The 22986-nt window shown below is 44.4% G+C and overlaps 1 protein-coding gene across 1 annotated transcript in view; it reads right to left on the bottom strand.

The window, feature by feature from the left end:
* Positions 1-22986, bottom strand: part of EIF2AK4 (eukaryotic translation initiation factor 2 alpha kinase 4) — a 103071-nt gene that overhangs the window by 2868 nt on the left and 77217 nt on the right. The window contains 9 exon segments of the mRNA XM_040411496.1: positions 8237-8281; positions 8828-8896; positions 10233-10330; positions 14479-14537; positions 16802-16914; positions 17290-17376; positions 18638-18760; positions 19780-19890; positions 21817-21951. Of these exon segments, the coding sequence (XP_040267430.1) occupies positions 8237-8281; positions 8828-8896; positions 10233-10330; positions 14479-14537; positions 16802-16914; positions 17290-17376; positions 18638-18760; positions 19780-19890; positions 21817-21951 (840 nt within the window).

Raw genomic sequence — 22986 nt, 5'->3', positions numbered from 1 at the left:
TTAGTAGGAGGGACACTATGCAAATGAAATAGCTCCTCCTCCTCGGGCTATACCTCCCCCCCGACTCCACCAGGAGGAACTCAGGCGTTGCACAAGCAGTAGGAGAAGGAGCAAGAAAAAATTATGGAAACCATCGGACCAAGCCATAAGCAAAAACTGAATTGAAGACCCCTCCTGCAACAGACAGAATGGGTGGGAGCTGTGTCCCCCAATGGAAAAGACGAGAAAAAGATTTTACAGGAGAGTTTCACAAAAATCTCCTTTTCTCGTGCTTTTTTCCATTGGGGGACACAGACCATGGGACGTCCTAAAGCAGTCCATGGGGTGGGAAAAAAATCTCAGCACCGCCAGGAGGAACGTCCAACGGTCAAAACAGGAACCACAGCCTGTAAAACCCTGCGGTCAAAGACAGCATCAGGGATGCAGCTGATAAAACTTATTAAAGGAAAGTAAGGACGACCAGGTGGCCGCCTTACGCAGCTTAGACGCAGAGGCACGATTGCACCTTGCCCAGGAAGCCTTCACCACCCTAGTGGCGTGAGCGGCATTTCGTGCCGGGGGAACCCAAACACGAGCACGACAACAGCAGAGCGGATCCATCGCGCCACAGTGACCTTGGAGGCCGCCAGACCCCTACGAGGTCCCTCAGGAACCACAAGGAGGAATCAGAACTGCGGACGTAAGCGGTAGCCGTGAGATACACTTCCAAGGCCCGGACGACAGCCAGGGAGTGTAGAGCGCGTTCCCTGGAGTTTGCCGGAGAAGGGCAAAAGGAGGGCAGGACAAGATCCTTGCTAAAGGTGGAAAGAAGAGACCACCTCGAGCAAAAAGGAGGGAACCGGACGGAACACAACTGTATCCTTGAGAAAAACTAGAAAGGGGCTCCTGGCGGGAAAGAGCGGCCAGCTCCGACACCCGTCTGATGGTAGATGTGGCCACAAGGAAGACCACTCTCCAGGTGAGAAAGGTCAGGGAGACCTCTCTCAAAGGTTCGAAGGGGGCCGTCTGCAGAGCGTGCAGGACCAAATTGAGATCTCAAGGAGGCAAAAGGGGAACATACGGGAACCGAATGTGCCACCCTCAGAAGAAAAAACCTTCACAGGACCCATAAGAGCAAGGGACCCTTGAAAAAGGACGGCAGCGCCGAAACCTGACCTTTCAGGGAACTCAGCGACAGTCCCATCTCAAGTCCGGACTGAAGAAAAGACAGCACCATCGGGATGGAAAAGCAAAGGGGAGGGAACCCCGAGTTCTCACAAAACGTCATGAAGGCCTACTAGGTACGATAGTAATCCGGAAGGAAGCCATGATCATGATTCTAACCACCGAATCCGAGAATCCCCTCTTCAGGATGGCGGTTTCCACAGCCACGCCGTTAAACGAAGAGACCGTAGATTCCGGAGGAAGAGAGGACCCCGAGACAGTAGAACCTCCCTGTCGGGAAGAAGCCATGGGGCATCCGCCAGCATCCGAGCCACGTCCGAGAACCATGCGCGGTTAGGCCAATCTGGGGTGATAAGGACGGTCGGAATCCCATCCACCGCAATCTTGCGTAGACCCCTCGACAGAAGAGAAGCGGAAGGAAGACATAGAGGAGGCTGAAGACTTGCCACGGAGACACCAGCGCGTCCACCCCATACGCCTTCGGGCCTCGGGCGCGAGCCGGAGACCTGGGAGCTTGTTGTTGAACCTATGACGACATCAGATCCACATCCGGACGGCACCACCCGCCACGCACGTCATCGCAGAGACCCTCGCCTGGCTCCACCTTGTTTTGACTTAGAAAGTCCGCAGCCCAGATGCCTATTCCCGGAAGGAATACTGCTGGCCACACCGGAACGTGTGACTCTGCCCACAGCAGAATTTTATTTATTTATTTATTTATTTACTTCCCGCATCACTGTCCGGCTGCGGTCCCACCTTGATGGCTAAAGTAATTCACTCTCAGCTCAAGGATGTTGATAGGGAAAACGATTCCGTCGCCGACCAAACCCCCAGAATCGAGTGGGACCGGAGAACGCCGCCCCAGCCAGAGGCAGGCATCAGTGGTCCAGGAAAAGAACGGGAGTAACGATCTTCCCGCCGTCAGGTTCATAGGGAGCCCACAAAAAAAGAGCTTGCTGGACCTGTAGAAAAAAACAAAAAACAGAACGCGCCACCTGCAGATGTAAGCGTAAAGACCACGAGAGGTCTCGTCCCAGAGGGAAAGATCTCCTGTCGCGGCGACAGAGTGTGAGAAAAAACTGGACATATGGTACGGCCTCGGAAGAGGCCACCACAAGACCGAGGACCCACAGGTACCCCCGAAAGGAGAAACACAGGGAGCGCGACACCGCCATTTGGATCCAGAAAGGGGGGGGGGGGGAGAGAGTCGTCTGAACACACCTCTAGACGAGGGGGGAAAAACTGAGTCATCCAAGATGGATGCTACCACTCACGCTGCCTCTTATTAGTCAGGCGACCTCAGCGGGAACCACTGCGGGGAGACATTTTAGTAAGCCTTCTGTATTAAGAATGCTATTATTTTCCCTTATAACCATGTGATCAATTTACTCACATCATCTCGTAGCAACCATGCGCGAAAATCGCATTGCATCTGCACTTGATTTTAACGCATCCCCATTCATTTCTATTAGGCCTGCTGCGATTTTCACGCAACGCACAAGTGATGCGTGAAAATCACTGCTCATCTGAACAGCCCCATTGAAATGAATGGGTCTGGCTTCCGTGCGGGTGCAATGCGTTCCCCTCACGCATTGCACCCGTGTGGAATTCTCGCCCGTGTGAAAGGGCCTAAATGGTGTGTGGCCACCCTCTGCAGTCCCAGTGCTGGTTCAGGCTCTGAAAAGCAGAAGATGGGGCAGGGTGCTTCTTTTTACAGCAATGAGAGACAGATCTGAGGTGATTTTGTGATTTTCAGCTGTAAAAAAATGCAGTTTGAACAAGCCATTAGTTTTCCAGGAAACAACATGGATGGCCTACTTGATAATAGATTAGATTTACATAGAAACATAGAAACATAGAATGTGTCGGCAGATAAGAACCATTTGGCCCATCCAGTCTGCCCAATATACTAAATACTATGGATAGCCCCTGGCCCTATCTTATATGAAGGATGGCCTTATGCCTATCCCATGCATGCTTAAACTCCTCCACTGTATTTGCAGCTACCACTTCTGCAGGAAGGCTATTCCATGCATCCACTACTCTCTCAGTAAAGTAATACTTCCTGATATTACTTTTAAACCTTTGCCCCTCTAATTTAAAACTGTGTCCTCTTGTAGCAGTTTTTCTTCTTTTAAATATTCTCTCCTCTTTTACTTTGTTGATTCCCTTTATGTATTTAAAAGTTTCTATCATATCCCCTCTGTCTCGTCTTTCTTCCAAGCTATACATGTTAAGTTCCTTTAATCTTTCCTGGTAAGTTTTATCCTGCAATCCATGTACCAGTTTAGTAGCTCTTCTCTGAACTCTCTCCAAAGTATCAATATCCTTCTGGAGATATGGTCTCCAGTACTGAGCACAATACTCCAAATGAGGTCTCACTAGTGCTCTGTAGAGCGGCATGAGCACCTCCCTCTTTCTACTAGTAATGCCTCTCCCTATACACCCAAGCATTCTGCTAGCATTTCCTGCTGCTCTATGACATTGTCTGCCTGCCTTTAAGTCTTCTGAAATAATGACCCCTAAATCCCTTTCCTCAGATACTGAGGTTAGGACTGTATCACTGATTTTATATTCTGCTCTTGGGTTTTTACGGCCCAGGTGCATTATCTTGCACTTATCAACATTAAATTTTAGTTGCCATATTTTTGACCATTCCTCTAGTTTTCCTAAGTCCTTTTCCATTTGGTGTATCCCTCCAGGAACATCAACCCTGTTACAAATCTTTGTGTCATCAGCAAAAAGACACACCTTACCATCGAGGCCTTCTGCAATTTCGCTGATAAAGATATTAAACAATATGGGTCCCAGAACAGATCCCTGAGGTACCCCACTGGTAACAAGACCTTGGTCTGAATATACTCCATTGACTACAACCCTCTGTTGCCTGTCCCTCAGCCACTGCCTAATCCATTCAACAATATGGGAGTCCAAGCCCAAAGACTGCACTTTATTGATAAGCTTTCTATGTGGGACAGTATCAAAAGCCTTACTAAAGTCTAGATAAGCGATGTCTACTGCACCTCCTCCATCTATTATTTTAGTCACCCAATCGAAAAAATCAATAAGATTAGTTTGACATGATCTCCCTGAAGTAAACCCATGCTGTTTTTCATCTTTCAATCCATGGGATTTTAGATGTTCCACAATCCTCTCCTTAAGTATGGTTTCCATTAATTTCCCCACTATTGATGTCAGGCTTACTGGCCTATAGTTGCCCGATTCCTCCCTACTACCTTTCTTATGAATGGGCACAACATTTGCTAATTTCCAATCTTCTGGGACGACTCCTGTTGCCAGCGATTGGTTAAATAAATCTGTTAATGGTTTTGCTAGTTCAACGCTGAGCTCTTTTAATAGCTTTGGGTGTATCCCATCAGGCCCCTGTGACTTATTTGTATTAATTTTAGACAGCTGACTTAGAACCTCTTCCTCTGTAAAGACACATGCATCAAAAGATTCATTAGACTTCTTTCCTAACTGAGGTCCTTCTCCTTCATTTTCCTTTGTAAAAACTGAACAGAAATATTCATTGAGGCAGTCAGCTAGTTCTTTATCTTCTTCTATATACATTCCTTCTTTTGTTTTTAATTTGGTAATTCCTTGTTTTAGTTTCCTTTTTTCATTTATGTATCTGAAGAATGCCTTCTGGCCTTTTTTTCCTGACTGAGCTAATTTCTCTTCTGCCTGTGCTTTGGAAGCTCTTATAACTTGTTTGGCCTCTCTCTGCCTAATCTTATAAATTTGTCTGTCATCCTCGTTTTGTTTTTTTTTATAATTCCTAAATGCTATCTTTTTGTTTTTAATGATTTTGGCCACTTCTGCTGAGTACCACAGTGGTCTCTTCCTTTTTTTGCTTTTACTGACAAGCCTAATGCAATTTTCTGTTGCCTTCAATAGTGCCACTTTTAAGTAGTCCCATTTCTCCTGGACTCCAATGAAACTGTTCCAGTCTGATAGGGACTTGTATACCACTAATCTAATTTTAGAAAAGTCTGTTTTTCTAAAATCTAAAACTTTTGTTTTTGTGTGGTGTGACTCAGTCACTGTACTTATAGTAAACCACACTGACTGGTGATCACTAGATCCCAAGCTTTCCCCTACAGTAATATCAGATACCAAATTCCCATTTGTGAATACTAAATCTAAAATGGCCTCCTTCCGGGTTGGCTCCTCCACTACTTGCTGTAGAGATAATCCCAGTAGGGAATTTAGAATATCTGTACTCCTGGCAGAACTAGCTATTTTGGTTTTCCAGTTTACATCTGGAAGATTGAAGTCTCCCATAATGATAACTTCCCCCTTCAATGTCATTTTAGCTATTTCCTCAACTAGTAGATCATCTAATTCTTTGACTTGGCTAGGTGGTCTATATATCACACCTACACGAGTTGCCTTATGATTATCAAGCTGCACGGTAACCCAAACTGACTCTAAATTGTTCTCACTAACTTGTATCAAATTAGATTTTAGGTTATCTTTCACATACAGGGCCACCCCTCCCCCCTTCTTGCCTTCTCTGTCTTTCCTGTATAGAGAGAACCCTGGTATTGATATATCCCAGTCATTACTCCCCTTGAACCACGTCTCAGTAACAGCCACTACATCTATATTCTCAGATGCCATTATAGCCTCAAGTTCATTGATTTTATTTCCTAGACTGCGAGCATTTGTAGACAAGACTCTGAGCTTGTCATTTCTTAACCTTTGTGCTACTGCCCTTTTCTGGCATTGTTTCGGGGGGCAGTTGGACTGCTGGATTATCACTCTTTTGCCCCCCTTTCCTAGTTTAAATGCTTCTTAGCAAATACCTGGAACTGTTCACCGAGGACATTCGTTCCTTTGAGAGAAAGGTGCAAACCATCTTTCTTGTACAGTTCTTTTCCATTCCAACAAGAGCTAACATGAGACACAAAGCCAAACCCTTGGTTCAGACACCATTCACCAAGCCATACATTGAATTCCTTAATGCGCATCTTCCTGTCATGCTGAAGGTTATGCACAGGCAAAACTGCAGAGAATGAAACAGTTGATGCAACCTCCTGTATATCCTTTCCAAGTGTGTGAAAAGCTTCTTTCACCTTTGAAACCTCATTGCAAGCCAGATCGTTTGTCCCAAGATGGAGAATAACATCCACTTCCCTTTCCTGCTTTGCTTGCCTAACAATATTAACGATCCGTCGTCTATCCCTGCTAGCGGTAGCACCAGGGAGACATCTCACAACACCATTCTCCTCAAACTTCACACCTCTTATGATGGAATCGCCCACCAACAGCTGCTTACTATCAATCCTCGCCTTCTCCTTTTTGTCTTTGGCTGCAGTCTTGCATACTTTAGGCATGGGAGATGATTGTTTCTCACCCACTGTGCTTGAGCCATCCTCCATGTTGCTCTTGCACTCTGAAAGTGCTGCAAATGAATTATGGAGAGCCACAGACTGTGGGACATGCCTTCTATCCACAACTCTCAGTCTACCAGAACCTACAGTAACCCATCTCCCTATTCTAGGGGGCCTCTGTGGCAGTGGCATTGCAATGTTCTCAGCCTGAGTTTGTTTAGTGGTTAATTTAAAAACCTCATATTTCAAAAAGGTAATTTCCTGCTGCATTATGGAGAGCTGTCTACAGATCAGACAGTATCCAAACCTCTGAAGAGTGGAACCTGAAATAAAAGCACAACAATTCCTGCACAGAACCAGGTCTGCCATTGTAAAGAGGGGAAAGATTTTAAACAAACAACTCTTACTTGTTTAGATTGTATCCACCTCCAGATTACCTCCTGAGTATCTCCTGAATATCTCAATGCTCTTGTAAATCAGCTCTTGGTAAGCAGTCTTGGAGAAGCAGCAAGCTATAATTAGCAAGCTAATACTGTGTGGGTTTATATACACACCCTCCCACAAAGGCTCCTCCCCCAACAGCAAATTAACACCTTACTTGCCTATGCTCATTTGCAATCAGACAATAGAGATACTGTGTCTAGATTTAATCTTCAAGGCTCTCATCTAGATTAGTGAAGCCTAGCACATGGTTGGCAGGGAGAATTACAAGGTAACAATTATAAAGCTTACAGTTTTCTTTAAAGCCAGGAAATTCACCGTTAGGCGCCTTTCACATGAACGATATTGATTATTTCAGGGTGCATTTCGCAAGCAAGTTCAGTCAGTTTTGTCCGCATTTGCGTTCAGTGTTTCAGCTTTTTCCACGCGGGTGCAATCAGTTATGATGCGTTTTTCCACACGTGTGTTTACAAATATCATCTCCTAGCAACTGTCAGTGAAAAACACATTGCATCCGGATGCAATACGTTTTTCACTGACGCACCATTCACTTCTATGGGGCCAGGGCAATGCAGAACTGATGCGTGAAAAAAAATAATCATCTACACAGACCCATTGAAGTGAATGGGTCAGGATTCAATGCGGGTGCTATGCCTTCACTGCACACATCGGACCCACGCAGAAAACTTGCTCGTGTGAAAGGGGCCTTAGAGGGGTTGCGCAATGTGATGATATTGATGACCTGTCCTTAGGATAGCTCATCAGTATCAGATTGTGAAGGGGTTGTGGTGCTTGTGCGAGCGCTGTGTCCCTTTAGTGTCGAACTGCACGCCGTCTACATTATAGTGGTGGTGCAGTATAATTACAACTGCTGGCCCCAAAGTGACAGGAAGACTGTGTGCAGTTTAACATTGAAGAGGTCCACTGCAACCTCTTCAAACACCTGATTGGTGGGGGGTGCTAGGAGTTAGAGCCTTGTTGATCTGATACGGATGAGCTATCCTAAGGACAGGTAATTAATATCATCACACTACACAGCCCCTTCAAACCAGACACAATGTGTTGCAAAGAGCCTATTACACCAGATTTACATCTTACACTAAGATTTATCAGTAGCAACCATCTGTAGTAACACTCCTTAGCGATGATCTGGCAGTGTAATACTGCCGACGATTACCCGATACATGAGCAAACGCTCATTCATCGGGTAATCTGAGTCCTTTCAACATGTTTGAAAATAATATTTTGCCAGTGGCAGATTGTGCCGTGTAATCAGACTCAATATTACTTACCTCCAATGATAATAAATTTAGTATTGCTTCTTTTGGTAGATCTACCTAGAAGAATAAAATTATTCTAATTAATCAGGGCCTTAAAAGTCAGCAAAAAACTTGTCTGATAAGCAGTAAGCATGCTGTATGGTGCAGACAGCCACTAACTAGTCCTACCGCATATCCGGTACATGGATGTAAGGGAGGGAACTCTTCTATAAGCCCAAGGGGAGAGCTGCTCCAAAGAGCTTTTATTCTAAATAGGCCTAATGTACACCAGTGTTAAATCATTGATCTACGTACAATTTGTACCTCCATTATATACAGAGGAATACACACTGTATTATGGAGATATTCTCTTAAAGGGCATCTGTCGGCAGATTTGTGCCTATGAAACTGGCTTGGCAGCTGAAGACAACTGTGTTGGTCTCATGTTCATATGTGTCCGCATTGCTGAGAAAAATGGTATTTTAATATATGCAAATGAGCCACTAGGAGCAACGGGGGCGTACTGTATAGTCACAGTCTAAAAAGATCATCCCTCCCGACCAGCCAGTGTGTGAAAATAGGTCACACTTTATTTAATACTCAGATGCTACAGTGTTTACTTACTGCCAGAATTTCAATTTCTGTATTTCTTTGTTGGAGGTTTGTAATAGAAGTTTGAAGTTTAGAAAGAACCTGTAAAAATGAACATAAAATACTGGATGAAGCATGCATTCACTCTTACACACACCACCATGTAACTGTACATCACTGGTACAGTGTAAGTGCCTGCTCACAGGAGGGCTGCCATCATGCATAGTGTAGATCAGGGGTAGGCAACCTCTAGCTGTTGTGAAACTACAACTCCCAGGATGCACAACTGCTTCTCAGAACTCCCCTAGAAATGAATGGAGCATGCTGGGAATTGTAGTTTCAAAGCAGCTGGAGTACCGAAGGTTGCTGACCCTTCGTGTAGACACACACAGGACCAACACAAGGTTTCATGGGTGGGTTGACATTAGCTACTATGGTTGTTCCCATCTGGTATTTATGGAGGGAACATTGATCAGCCTTATGTATGTCCAGGACATTGTGGGACCAGTCCTGCTGTGTTGTACAACAATACACATTTATCACCTAGCCACAGATCGGTCACTGGAACAAGGGTCCTTGCTGCATGACGAGTCTAAATGGGAAGGCAGTCGAGAGGACCTACTGATACTCTATTCAATGTCTATGGGGCCAATTGAAACAGGAAAATGCTTAACTCTCTAAAATGTGTTTAAATTGACAACTGGGTGTCATCATTCTTCTGGTCTGTATGATCCATATACGGCAATGATTAGACTGTATAAGGACACGTCCTGTTGACAAGGGGAATGGTAACACAGTTGTCTATTTCTACATTTCCAGGAGGAACGGCACAATGTACAGTTCTAAGAAAAGATGCTCCAGAGTTGTTATAGGGAATACTGGAGGTGACAGGTCCTCTTTACTGTGGTCATTTCATGACTGTTTTAGGCTACTTTCACACTTGCGGCAGAGTGATCGGGCATTTATTTTTTTCCCATTTTCTTCAGTCTGCGCATGCGCAGACCGAAAGGACGGTTCCGGCATTCCGGTATTTTGAACGCCGGATCCAACACTAATACATTCCTATGCAAAGAAAATGCCGGATACGGCATTCAGGCAAGTGTTCAGTTTTATTGGCCGGAGATAAAACCGTAGCATGCTGCGGTTTTTATCTCTGTCCTGATCAGTCAAAATGACTGAACGGATTGCTCTCCATTCAGAATGCATGGGGATAAAACTGATCAGTTCTTTTCCGGTATAGAGCCCCTAGAATGGAACTCCATGCCGGAAAAGAAAACCGCTACTGTGAAAGTACCCTTAACTGCTCTTTCAGCTGTATTTCCACACTTTTTACCACCAAACTCATTGTTCACATAATCTTATAAATACACAGATGTCAGCTTCCAAATAAAAATCATTAGTACAGTTAAGAAAGTGAATACAGGAAAACATTTGTTACCTGAGTTTCATAACGCCGTCTCGTACTTGCAGATAACCTCTCTGGGGCAACGATACTGACACTTAGTTTTACAGCACTGCTGTGCTGCTCAGACTGGCCTGTCAAGTAAAATATAGAATGAATACAAGCTAAAATATACACAACTGATACAATATTGAAGAAGAGAAATAAAATAAAATAATAATTTTAAACCCCAAATTTAAAGGGAACCTGTCATCAACTCTATGCTGACCTCACTGAAGGCAGCATAAAGTAGTGACAGAAATGCTGATGTCAGCGATGTGTCACTCATGAGCTAAAAGTAAGTGGTTGCTGAGAACCAGAATCATAATCATTGCAGAGTCAAATCTACCTGAGAAGAGTCACATCTACCTGAGAAGAGTCCTGGTTATCCATAATCTCCTGCTCTCTCCCCATCTGCTGATGATTGGCAGTTCTCTCCTAGAGAGAAAGGGAGAAATCTAGGTAGAAGACTGTCAGCCATCAGCAGGAGATCATGAATAACCAGGACTCTTCTCAGGTGGCCGGGACTCTTTTCCAGGCCCAGTCTGCAATGATTGTGATGTTGGTTCTCGGCAACCACTTACTTTTAAATGACAGACCGCTGAAATCAACTCACCTGTCTCTACTTTATACTGCCGTTAGTATAGTAATAATTGACAAATCTGTGTAGTCAAGAGAACCGGCCTAATAACAAGCTGAATATTGCAAATACATAACCAGTCAAAATCTGTAGTTTACTGCTACAAAATATAATACTGATGAATAAAATATATCTATATTGTGTCAATTATGCAGATTCCCTGAAAGTATATAACACAATAATAATCCTCCCTGGGGCTCTCATGGGGATCTGCCACCACCTGCAGTCTCGGATAGTATTAGGCCACTACTTGTATGTTGATCCTATTGTTCACATTAACCCAATCAGTGGGATGTACACTGTAACGATATAGATGAGCCCATCGCAAATGGTGGTCACCAATGCAGTGCATCAAGCATTTATGTAAGATGTTAAGAGGGTTTTCCAAGAGTTATATATATTTTTTTTTACCTATCCTCTGGATAGGTCATCAGTATCTAATCGGTGGGGGTTTGACACCCGGGACCCCCGCCGATCAGCTGTTTGAGAAGGCACCAGTGCTCGCAGTAGCGGTAGTTTTGGTTAGTGCTGTGAGAGACTGTGCAGACATTGTAGGATTAGTGATCACATATCATAGCTCTGTTGATTGACTCTGGTAACATTATGGTAAGAGTTGATAGTACCGTATAATGTTAGACCTCACTGGACTCAGCAACCATCACATTACTCAATCCAGATGGCCACAGAGCTATGATATGTGATTGCTATTCCTCACAGCACTAACCAAAGCCTTTCTATTTATATTAGGACAGTCTGTACGACTACTAATAGTGTCAGTGGGATACCAGCCCAACATCATATTTGACTCATTTTGTTTGTATCAGCTGTCAGTGACGATTACTTGCTCTCAACATCACATACTGTATTTTCCTGCGTATAAGACTACTTTTTAACACGTGAAAATCTTCTCAAAAGTCGGGGGTCGTCTTATACGCCGTTATACGGCGTGCTGAAACTTACTTCCTAGCTGGACTGTAGAAGCTGTCCTTCTCCAGCTTCAGGGACAGGCGCCCTCTAGCTGAGCCACCGTGAGCTGCATTCCGGCCAGCTGCCCCTGAAGCGGCCCCCTCTCCCTGCTCTCAGTGGTTTTCTCATGCCGGCAGTATCACATTGCGTACTACCGCTCAGATCGTCTTGAAGACAGGGAGGGCTGGGCAGGCAAGGAGTGCTGACCCACCCAATCCAAGCAGGCTTTGTATGCAGTGTGCACAGAAAATACCGGTACATCGCTTGCCGTGATTGGCTGGTTGTTGTATACTGGGTTCGATTGGCGATTCTGAGGGAAGGCGGGGGAAGCAGGAGCATCTGCACTTCAGCCAATTCTAATGTTGGAACGGTGGATCTCTAATGAAGTTTGGTGTGCATCTTATCTGTGGTGAAAAAACGGAGTCTATCTGGGGAGCAGATACATGTGGTGGTGAATACAGTACAGCACCAGTATCTGTACATACAGTACAGCACCAGTATATGTACCAGTTCATACAGTACAGCACCAGTACATACAGTACAGTATACAAATGGCTAACAGTCAAGACCCCATCATGGCTCTACCAGCAAGAAGAAAGAAATATGAAGCCAGTTTCAAACTTAAAGTTGTAAACTTTGCCATGGAACATAATAACTGCGCTGCTGCAAGACAATATGGAGTAACAGAAAAGATGGTTCGGTACTGGAAAGCAAATTAAAAAGCATTCAAGAGTATGCCAAGGGGTAAGTGTGCATTAAGAAGAGGCACCCCACATTGGCCAGAACTCGAAAAAACATGTAGCAGACATGGTGAATGACCATCGCCAAAACGGTTATGTAGTGACACGAAATAAAATACGTTTGTTTGCACTTCAGTGGCCAAATCTAACCCAGATCACAGCAACAGATTTAAGGCCACTGTATCCTGGTGTACTAGATTCTTGGAAAGGCATAATATGGTGCCGAGGCAAAAGACAAATATTGCACAACAATTACCTGCAGATCTTGATGCCAAAGTAAATAGCGTTGGAGGGGTAGTCTTATACGGCGAGTGTAGCCCAAACCCTATATTTTAACTGGAAAAGTTGGGGGTCGTCTTATACGCCGGAAAATACGGTAAGTGAATGGTAACCAAGAGAATGAAATAGTTAACACCTTACATAAATGCATTGGTGACAACCATTTGAGATCCGCTTATCTTACCATCACTATCTCATATTGGAACAGTGTAAATTCCACTGATGATGAGATCTAGACACAGGAAGTGGCATAATACTATGTGAGAGATCGTAGGGGTCGACACATTGACCCGTGAGGGCCCCACTGTGGATTGTTGTATTATATACTTTCATAGTATCACTATCTCCGCACCATTGGCACAATATGAATATATTTTAATGTTTAATATATTATTGAGAATTTTGTAGCCGTAAGCTGCAGATTGTTTATATAATATTTCCAATATTTTTTAGATACTCTATTATCTGTGTAGTCTAGACAGAAGGCTTATTTGTCAACTGTTGCACTACTTTTGTCTCACTGGATACAGGGACCGCCTATACGCTGGACCACAGAGTAGGCTACTTTCACACTTGCGTTCGGAGCGGATCCGTCTGGTGTCTGCACAGACTGATCCGCTCCTATAATGCAAACGATGGTATCCGTTCAGAACGGATCCGTCTGCATTATATTAAAAAAATATATATAAGTGTGAAAGTTAGTCAGACGGATCCGTCCAGACTTTGCATTGAAAGTCAATGGGGGACGGATCAGTTTGAAAGTTCACCATATTGTGTCAATTTCAAACGGATCCGTCCCCATTGTAAGTCTGGACGGATCAGTTTGGCTCCGCACGGCCAGACGGACACCCGAACGCTGCAAGCTGCGTTCGGGTGTCCGCCTGCTGAGCGGACCGGAGGCCAAGCGCAGCCAGACTGATGCATTCTGAGCGGATCCGCATCCACTCAGAATGCATTGGGGCTGTACGGATGCGTTCGGGGCCGCTTGTGAGAGCCTTCAAACGGAGCTCACAAGCGGAACCCCGAACGCAGGTGTGAAAGTAGCCTAATCCTGGTGAGCGCCCCACCTTCCTAATATTCTAAATTACCGTAATTCTATACACTAGTGCTTGATGGCATTAGAGGCTTCAAACCTCCTATGATAGGGTGATGGTCATTTGTGCAAATAATTGTCACTGTCCACAATGTCTGGCCTTCCCCCTTTACTGGAAGAACAAACATCTGAACACTGGGGGCTTGCAGATGCAAATTTGACCTACCGTAGTTTAGGGAGATGCATAGATGAAAAGAATCACATAGAAAATTTATTTTTCCAATTCTTAAAGCCCTACAGATATTTAGTAGTGTTGGGCACAATAATAAAATCTCATCTGTGCTGGGCAGAAGAAAAAGACTTCCAGTACAGCGCTACCATTTTTTTTTAAAGTAATAAAACAATAGACAAGTAACCGGCGTGTGACCTTAATGTATTCATATTGAATCACTGAATCATTGTCCTGAACAGCTAGTGTGTAACAGTAGCGGCCATTCACCAGGAAGACTAATATATAATGGCAGCCCCACATGCCAGGGAACTACACCCGCTATATTCTTACAGCGGCAGCAGCTCAATACTTACTCTGTGTGCTTGAGAAGGATCCCTTCAGATTCTGCCCAGACAGCGTATCCAGCATTTCTCTAGAGAGTAAAATCCTTATATATTACTACTGCTCACAATGTGTGAAAAAAGGAGTGAAAACATCCACATTAGATGTATAAATCTATTGCTAACAATATTTCCAGTATTCCTTTACTTTTTAATTATTTCCATTAATAGAATGAATACCATAAATATCCAGCCCAACACATTGAGAAGCATTATGAAGAAGATCTAGGTCACTTCACTTATTTGGTCATTGTGATCCCAAACCAGGTGCAGGTCAAAAACACAGAACAGGAGGATAGCTTTCCATTATACCTTATCTCCGAGTAGCATCACTACTGGTTTTGGCTCACAATCAGTGATAGAAATAACTGACCAAATAACTGAAGTGTGAACTAGGTCATAGAAACATGGCAAACTAGAATAAAAAGCAATTCATTGAAAAGGAAAGAAAAAACTCACTGATACAAGGTTACAACACTGCAAGATGCAACCAGTGATATATGGTGGGTGCAGTGGTCCCCGACTTTTCATACCCCGAGAGCCACATTCAATGGGACCATTGTGCACATGCCCAATATTAATAGGACGTGTGCATGATACTTGCCGGGCCTTGGATGGTTACCACAGCAAGTGTCCCATACAATATGCTGAAGAATCTCTCTACGACCTAGCTTTCATCTGCATTTCTGCAGCTCCTGGACGCAACAAAAGGCGCTGACAAGCAAGTCGCCTCCCATGCCACATCAACAGCGGCCATTTTCGGGAACTTGGTTAACAAAGCTTACCGAGAGTCCACAGCTACCATTTGTATTTACACCTCCCCCAGACCCTCCACCACTAAACTTATTAAAGGAGTTCTCAAAATCACTAAAACTGACTGAGGGGTCTCTGGGAGACACTTGGGGTCCATTCACACAACCGTATTTCTGGGTCTGTATCCGTTCCGTAGAATTGGGTGCAGACCCATTCATTTCAACGGGGCTGCATCAGTAGTTCCGTTCCGCGGGCCCGCCAAAAAGATAGAGCATGTTCTATTCTTGCCCGCAATCTGGAGTAGGTATCTCTATAATAGGGCTGGCCGTGTGCATAATGCAAAATGCAGAACGCATACGACCGGTACCTGTGTTTTTCGGATCCGTGATTTGCTGACCGCAAACCGCTTACGGACGTGTAAATGCAGCTTTATCGACAGTGGAGGCAGTCAAGACAAGTAACATTATTTTACCCAGTGCTGGGAGCCCTAGTGCCATAAATTGTCAGAATTCATCACCATGATCACATTATTACATTTACGGACTGTCAACATGCCAACACCTTTTCTCCTGTCTAAGCTCCTATGTGGCACACAGCGTGAATAAAAGTTACACAGCCAGCACCCCAAGAGCACATAGGTACATACACCATCAAAGATTTGTATGTTGTGTAATACTTCATGCGCTTACATGCCTAAAAAGGGGTTGTCTGGGAGTTTTTGAAACCTTCAGGGGAGCAGAGGGGGTCATTTAGTATCCAGAAATATGCCTATATTAGGTGTATTTCTGGCGCACATTGCACCGTAATCTGCGACTTTTCCCCTCTCACGCCAGGTCTTAAAAACTGGTTGTGGTGAGGGCGGGGAAGAGGACAGGCCGGCAGGCCCATCTCATTCATCATTTTCTATGCCTGTTTGAGGCGTGGAAACTGGTCTAAATGTAAGCGAGCCGGCGCCTCTTCATAACTTAAAACGCCGGTCTTACTTAATGACCCCCTAAATCTTTACTCACCTGCTACTGGCTCCTCTGTTCCAGCTCTGCAGGTGGGGTTCCTTTCACCATCAGACCAGAATTGGTGATGCCACGTCAACTGTTCACATGACCACTCATCCAATCACTGGTCTTGTGTGTAAATGGCATATGACTGCCGAGTTGTCACGTGGACAATGGATGTGTCGACGTCTCTTCTGATCTGAGGGGGACCAGACCTGCAGCTCTGGAATGGAGGTGCAGGTGCCCCCCAAAGGTAAGGTGATCCCTCACTCTGCTCTCTGCGGTGACTTTCTTCACAATCTTGACTGGATGCTACAGTTGTCACTCAGAGCAGAGGGGAGGAATTGTGAAGTGGCACACTGCGAGAGCAACGATGTCTGCCATGCTCTCCACAGCCCCTACTTTGCATTGTCAGTGGTTTTACATGGTAAAAACTGCTGACAGACTCCCTTTAACCCGTATGACCAGAAAAGACGACTTGTATGTCTGACTGGCAAACACTGTAACAACCTGCCATGTGTGAAGCAGGCCATAAAAACACACGTCCGCACCTGTTATTTCTCTCTTCCTGCCCTCGGAGTCGGAGCTTTTGTAACAGGTGATCCACAAGATCTGACTCCAGGATCCTCTTCTCAGTCTGACGCTCCTTCTCAAATGCTTTCAGCTGTTAGGAACCAAAAAAACAGACACGTTAATAACATGTATTTAGTGGATGAAGCCAGTGTGAGAGCAGCTGGAGATGCTGAATCATTATGGTGACAACTCAGACCTTCCATGGAGTCAGATTCATTTTTACCATCATGTGTTAAACAGGAGTTTAACCCCAAACTATTTCCTCCTGTATTTTTTAAACTTTAGAACTACTTGCCTGGATGATGGTCAAATACTGTAAACATGGCACATCACGGTCTTCTTCCAACATGTCCGATACATTTTATCCAGAACCATAGTTGGTAAACACTGCTTTACCCAGCAAATCATATTAAATATCTGCACATATACACACACAGAGAGATCACCTCTATCTAGCTTCATGTACCTTCACGTGACTCCCTTCTTTATCAGAGACAATAGCAACAAAAGGAATCCCAGACAATCTGCAAAGTTCCTGCAGCTCATCCTGTGACTAAAGAAGAAAGACATGTTAGGTACTGTCATGAGGTCATTGGAATCAGAACTGTATCTTATTTTTATCCAGCATTTTCTGCAGGGCACACTGAAACCAAGATGAATAGAAAGTTTCAATGAGAAGGGCTACAGATATCACTGGCAGAAAAAAGAGACACTAATGGCTGGATGGTGGTGCTTTTCCTGCACAATGCGTCTTTTATTGGGATTTGCCTTTTCCAGAAAATGAGAATAGAGGCGCAGATTTATTAGTGTCTGTACCAAAAAATCTGTCTAAAAATTGTCATATCAAGGATTTCTACACTCCCCCCCCCCCCCAAAAGATATGCCACTTTGAGCCAAAATTGTTCCACAATTCTGACATAAGAAATCCATCTCAAAGTAAGAAGCCACCCAATAGTTGAGGGAAGAGTGTCTACCCCTGCACCAGATGTATCATCCAGCCTGAGCCCCTGTGATAGATCTGGTGCAGATCTAGATGGCCGGTCTAAGCTTACGCCATCTACAAGATTAGTAAATCTGGACCAAAGACTCTGAATTCTATAGGTAGATGAACTATATTCATTTCGCTGTAGTAAAGATGGGAAAGCTAATACACACAGGTCTATAAAACTTTACATAAAAAACACATGATGTATTACAGAAAGGGGGAAACATCATAGACCAGCGTTTTATGCGCCTAACCTGAAAACCAAGCCAGCCCCTACCTGGCACAGATTTCAGTCTTGTTTTGCACTAGAAAACAGGCATAAAAGAAGATAAAATGTTGAAAAAAATACAGCACTCTTCCAGTAAATGCAATAGTGATTTATTTAGACCATTGCGCCATTTCGACTCTAGAAAGGTCTTTCTCAAGGCTTGAGAAGTTTTGCTAAGCAATTTACAAATAAATACTTACACGAGGTTCTTGGTATAAGCCTACTTTTAAGCGGGTCACTAAGCTATGGGAGCGCCACCACATGGTGTAGGAACCGACCTGAAAAAGGAGCTGGCAAGTGTGCTTAGTATACATTTGATCAGTGTATACGTGCCAGCTGCACAGTGACCTCTTTGAAGCGGTTCTCTACACCATGTGGAATCTCATGTTGATTTTCTCTTAGCAGCAATGGATCAATGTATAACATGAGAAGGAACGGTCCATGTGTTTTTTATTTATTTATTGAAAACGCTCTTTAATTACCATAGTCCTATTGGCACAGACTAGTGATACATGATGAAATCTCACCTCACACGGAGAGAACGTAATGGCTGCTACTCACCTCAGACCAGTCATACATTATCTCGGCTGTGATGCCAGCGGTCCACAGCTTCTGAATGATGCCAATAGCCCTGTTCACAGACATCTGGCCAGCACTCACAACAAGCAGGTCACAGCTGCTCACCTGGAATTAATATGGACAAAAAAATATATCCGCAGGATTTACATGCATCTGACTTGTAAAAATGCATGTAGAAAGGGATGACATTGCTTCTATCAAAGTCTAGTCTTTATATCATCATGAACATCAAAGGCCATCACCACCAGAAATTAGCTGGTACAGGGTAAATGTAAACCTTTATGAGCTGCAGGTTAAATATCTGGATAGGAATTTTGGTTCAGATTTTTTCCCTAAGCAGTTAAGGGGTTATCCGGTAATAAATATTGATGACCGTCAGGATAGGTCATAAATATCAGATTGGCAGGGTACAGACACCTAGGACCCTCACCGATCAGCTGTTAGAAGAGGCTGTCGCTCCATGAGCCTCTGAGGCCTCTTCCTAGGCCAGGGATCAGCAAACTACAGAAATCAAGCTGATTTGAACCTACAACTCCCAGAAACCTCCTTTCACTTCTGTGAGTTATAAAAATAGCTACGTCTGCATGCTGGGAGTTGTAGTTTCAAGCAGTTGGAGTGCCATTGAGGGTGCTGATCCTTGCCCTAGGCCATGTGATGTCACAGTACGTCGGTCATATGGCCCAGTTGCAGCTCAGCCCCACTGGAGTGAATGGGGCTGGGCTGCAATACCAAGCACAACCGCTATACCATGTGCTTGGCAGAGATGCCGAGAGCCGACTGTGCTCCCCAGAGCTCTGGTGAGCGTGGCAGTTCCCCATAACAGCTGATTGGCAGGGGTGCTGGGACTCGGACCCCCGGCGATCTGATAATGATGACCTATCCTGAGGCCATCCTTATCTAAGTTTTCTAGTAGCAGGTGATTACTGAATTGCCCCCTTGGTGAAAATGAGAGACTAACAATAAGTCCCTAATTAAGCATTTTCATAGTGTTTACAGTGACTACAAAGCTGAAGCTTCAGAAAAAATGACCAAAATGATAAAATATATCTGGTCAATGATTCTGATCAGGTAATGTACAGATGTGGTCAGTGTATGTGCACATAGAAAGCTTTACATTAACTTACATTTTCATCAGCGCTGGAAAGTGCAGCAGAGATCTTGTCTATAGCTATGCTAATGCCAACCGCACAGGGTACAGCAAAGGATCCCGTCTGAAGTCCTTTAAACTGTGAAATCTAGACATAGAACAAAACGTTACTTCACAGATAATGTCACAAGCCTGTCATCTCTAACAGAGAATCCACCTCTGTAACATTGTCTAAAGAAAAAAAAACTATGGGAGTCATTTACTAAGCTGGAATAGGTCTAAATTAGGCGTATCGCAGATGGCAGTGCAATGGTTAGTTGTGCCGCTATCTGCGACTTTGCCCCGCTCACGGCAAGTCTAAAATTGTAGGCATGGCTCGGGAGGGGAAGGGGCCAGGCCGGCAGGCCGTCTCATTGACCATTTTCTATGCCTGTTTTAGGTGTAGAAAATGGTCTAAATGTAAGACAGCTCGGAAGCCGTCTTACATTAGGAACTGGAGCGGGATGCGCTGAAGTTATGGAGAAGCAGGCGCCCCTTATAATGTCCACGGATCCACCGCCAGTGATGGGGCTTTATTAAGACTGTCGTCTAAAACGCTGGTATCTTAATGAATGTGCCCAATGTGACTATAACATACATTCTCTTCACAAACTTCATGTGTAAGTGTGTGGGCTGTGCAAAACCATTTCTTGACAATCATTCAAGAAATCCTCCTAATCAGGCCCACATATATGTCTGTTCCACAGCTTTGCAAAAAAATGTAAAATATTTTTTTTTAAAAGTGTCCTATTCTAGTCCATATCGCGGACAAGAATAGGAATTTCTACAATAGTACGAGACCTACGGAACGGGAAAGTGTGGAGCACATGGCCGGTATCAATGTTTTGGGGACTGCAAAATGGACACACAGTCATATGCATGAGGCCTTAAAGGGGTTATCCCATCTTAGACAATGGGGGCATATCGCTAGGATATGCCCCCATCGTCTGATAGGTGAACGGAGCCGGGGAGAGTTGTGGCAGGAGGACCCCGGGTTTTGCGGGGTCCGTCCACCACCAGGCGCAGCTCCCCGCCTCTCCCATCGCGGCCACCGCTCCCATTCATTTCTATGGGGCCGACGGAAATAGCTGAGCCAGCGCTCGGCTATTTTCGGCAGCTCCATAGAAATGAATGGAGGGCGGCTGCGCATGCGCAGTGCGCCCTCCTCAAGTTTCTCCGCTCCGTTCTCCTTGTAGGGAGAACCCGCACCTATCAGACAATGGGGGCATATCCTAGCGATATGCCCCCATTGTCTAAGATGGGATAACCCCTTTAAGGACACATGGAGGAAATAAAAGTCAACCCTGTAAAAAGTGACTGCCACTTACATACGGTAATATGCTGCCTGCAGCTGCTCTCTCAAGACCCTGGCAGATTTGAGGTCCTTCAAGATACCAAAAACCAACGCACCAAAAATGGTAAAATAATGTGCCAACCGAACATGGTAGAAGCACTGTCATACATAAAATCTTTTCCCCTGTTCATGTGAATTGCAGTGGAAACTTTGTGAATTCTGTGGGCAGTAGTGAGCCTGATGTACAAAAACTACAAGGTATTGAGCTGGGGCAGCGAACCACCGGTCTTGTCCTAGTGGACGATCCAATGTCTTCTACAGATTAGTTACTAAGTGTTTCCCCAGAAGGAACCTTGAATTGCTGAGGGCCCTGCTCTGTTCTCAAGTGTTCAGACGATACCCTGAGTGTGGTCATGAAAGGCGATCACAGGTGAGACGAGAGACTTACAATGGAGCTTATTCACATGAAATTTAACAATACACAGGTGGCTGGTGGAATAGACAGATAACATGGAAATTATACAAAGGTCATGTCGCCAAGTACAACTTTGTATAATACACAGACCTGTTCCTCTTTCCTGTGGAGTCAGAGAGGAGATAAGTAAATGTCTCAGCAGATAATAAGCACATGCTCCCACAATCTGCATGGTGATGCTCAGTACAAGACAAGGGATTATTTCCTCCACAGCTGTACACACTGCCCAGTCCCTCTGTAAACCCTCCATTATGCTCCAGGCTTACCAGATGGTCATATCTGCCCCCGGCTGCCAGGATCTCCGGAACGGTTCTCTGTCGGCGCTTGATGAATGCAACAAACTGAAAAATGATCCCATTGTGCTGCTGCATCTTATAGACCAGACCGAAATTCACAACGACCTAAACAAGTACAAACATTTCCAAGTATCATAAAATGTAATAAAACATATAAACTACATGACATGCCGCACACACCCATACTGTCCTGTGAGATTATAATTGGGATATCTTTGTAGATGTTCTTAGCAGTTCTGATCAAACATTCCAGCCGACCTCCATCATTTTGTTCTAACTTCCTTACAGACGGGGCGCACATCTCATCCATCTGTCTACATATCTTATAAAAGGGTGTGCAGGTCATTGAAATAAATACAAATGTCAAGAGGAAGATATATGGGGTCATTTACGATCAGAGATTCGCCTATATTAGGTGTATTTCTGTCACAGATTGCGGCACAAAGGTTATTTGCGCTGCAATCAGCAACTTTTCCCCGCTCACGCCAGGTCTAAAAGAGGACTGGCAAACAGGCCCGTCTCATTTATCATTTTCTACACCCGTTTTTGGTGTAGAACATAGTCTAAATGTAATCCAGCAAGGAAGCTGGCTTACATTTAGACCGGCGGTGGATACGCCACAGTTATGTAAAGGCCTGCGCCTCTACATAAACTTTGATGATTTACCTCCAGCTTTAGGGGTTATTAAGACTGGCGTCTAAAATGACCCTCATAGTACTTTTACAACAGGGGATGTCATGTAGGTGTTCCTACCCCTGTGTAGGGCAGTCTTTTCCTTTTTTACTAATCCAAGTAGACATTGAAGTGTCTTATTTTGACAGCAACATATGCACACCTGGATACAGTAGAGGGAGAGCGTGGAAAGAGTCTGTATATAAACCAAAATGGCCGACTTTGGGTGCGGTCACTCAATGTCCCTGGATTACAGCAGAAAAAGCCGATAGCGATGCAGTTTCATGAGAGCCAAGTCTTTAGTATAAAAATGTGGGAGTGTAACTTGTTCTTGTCACATTAAAGGTCACACGAGTTAAGGGATACAACCAAAAAATGTAGAACCATAATGTGTGTTTTTTTAATTTTTTTTATAAGAAAATACTGAATTATTAACATCTTCAGTTATTAGAGATCGATCCTTCGGGA

Source organism: Bufo bufo, chromosome 11 (assembly GCF_905171765.1).
Source record: "Bufo bufo chromosome 11, aBufBuf1.1, whole genome shotgun sequence".
NCBI lineage: Eukaryota > Metazoa > Chordata > Amphibia > Anura > Bufonidae > Bufo > Bufo bufo.
This window is presented reverse-complemented; position numbering and strand designations above follow the sequence as displayed.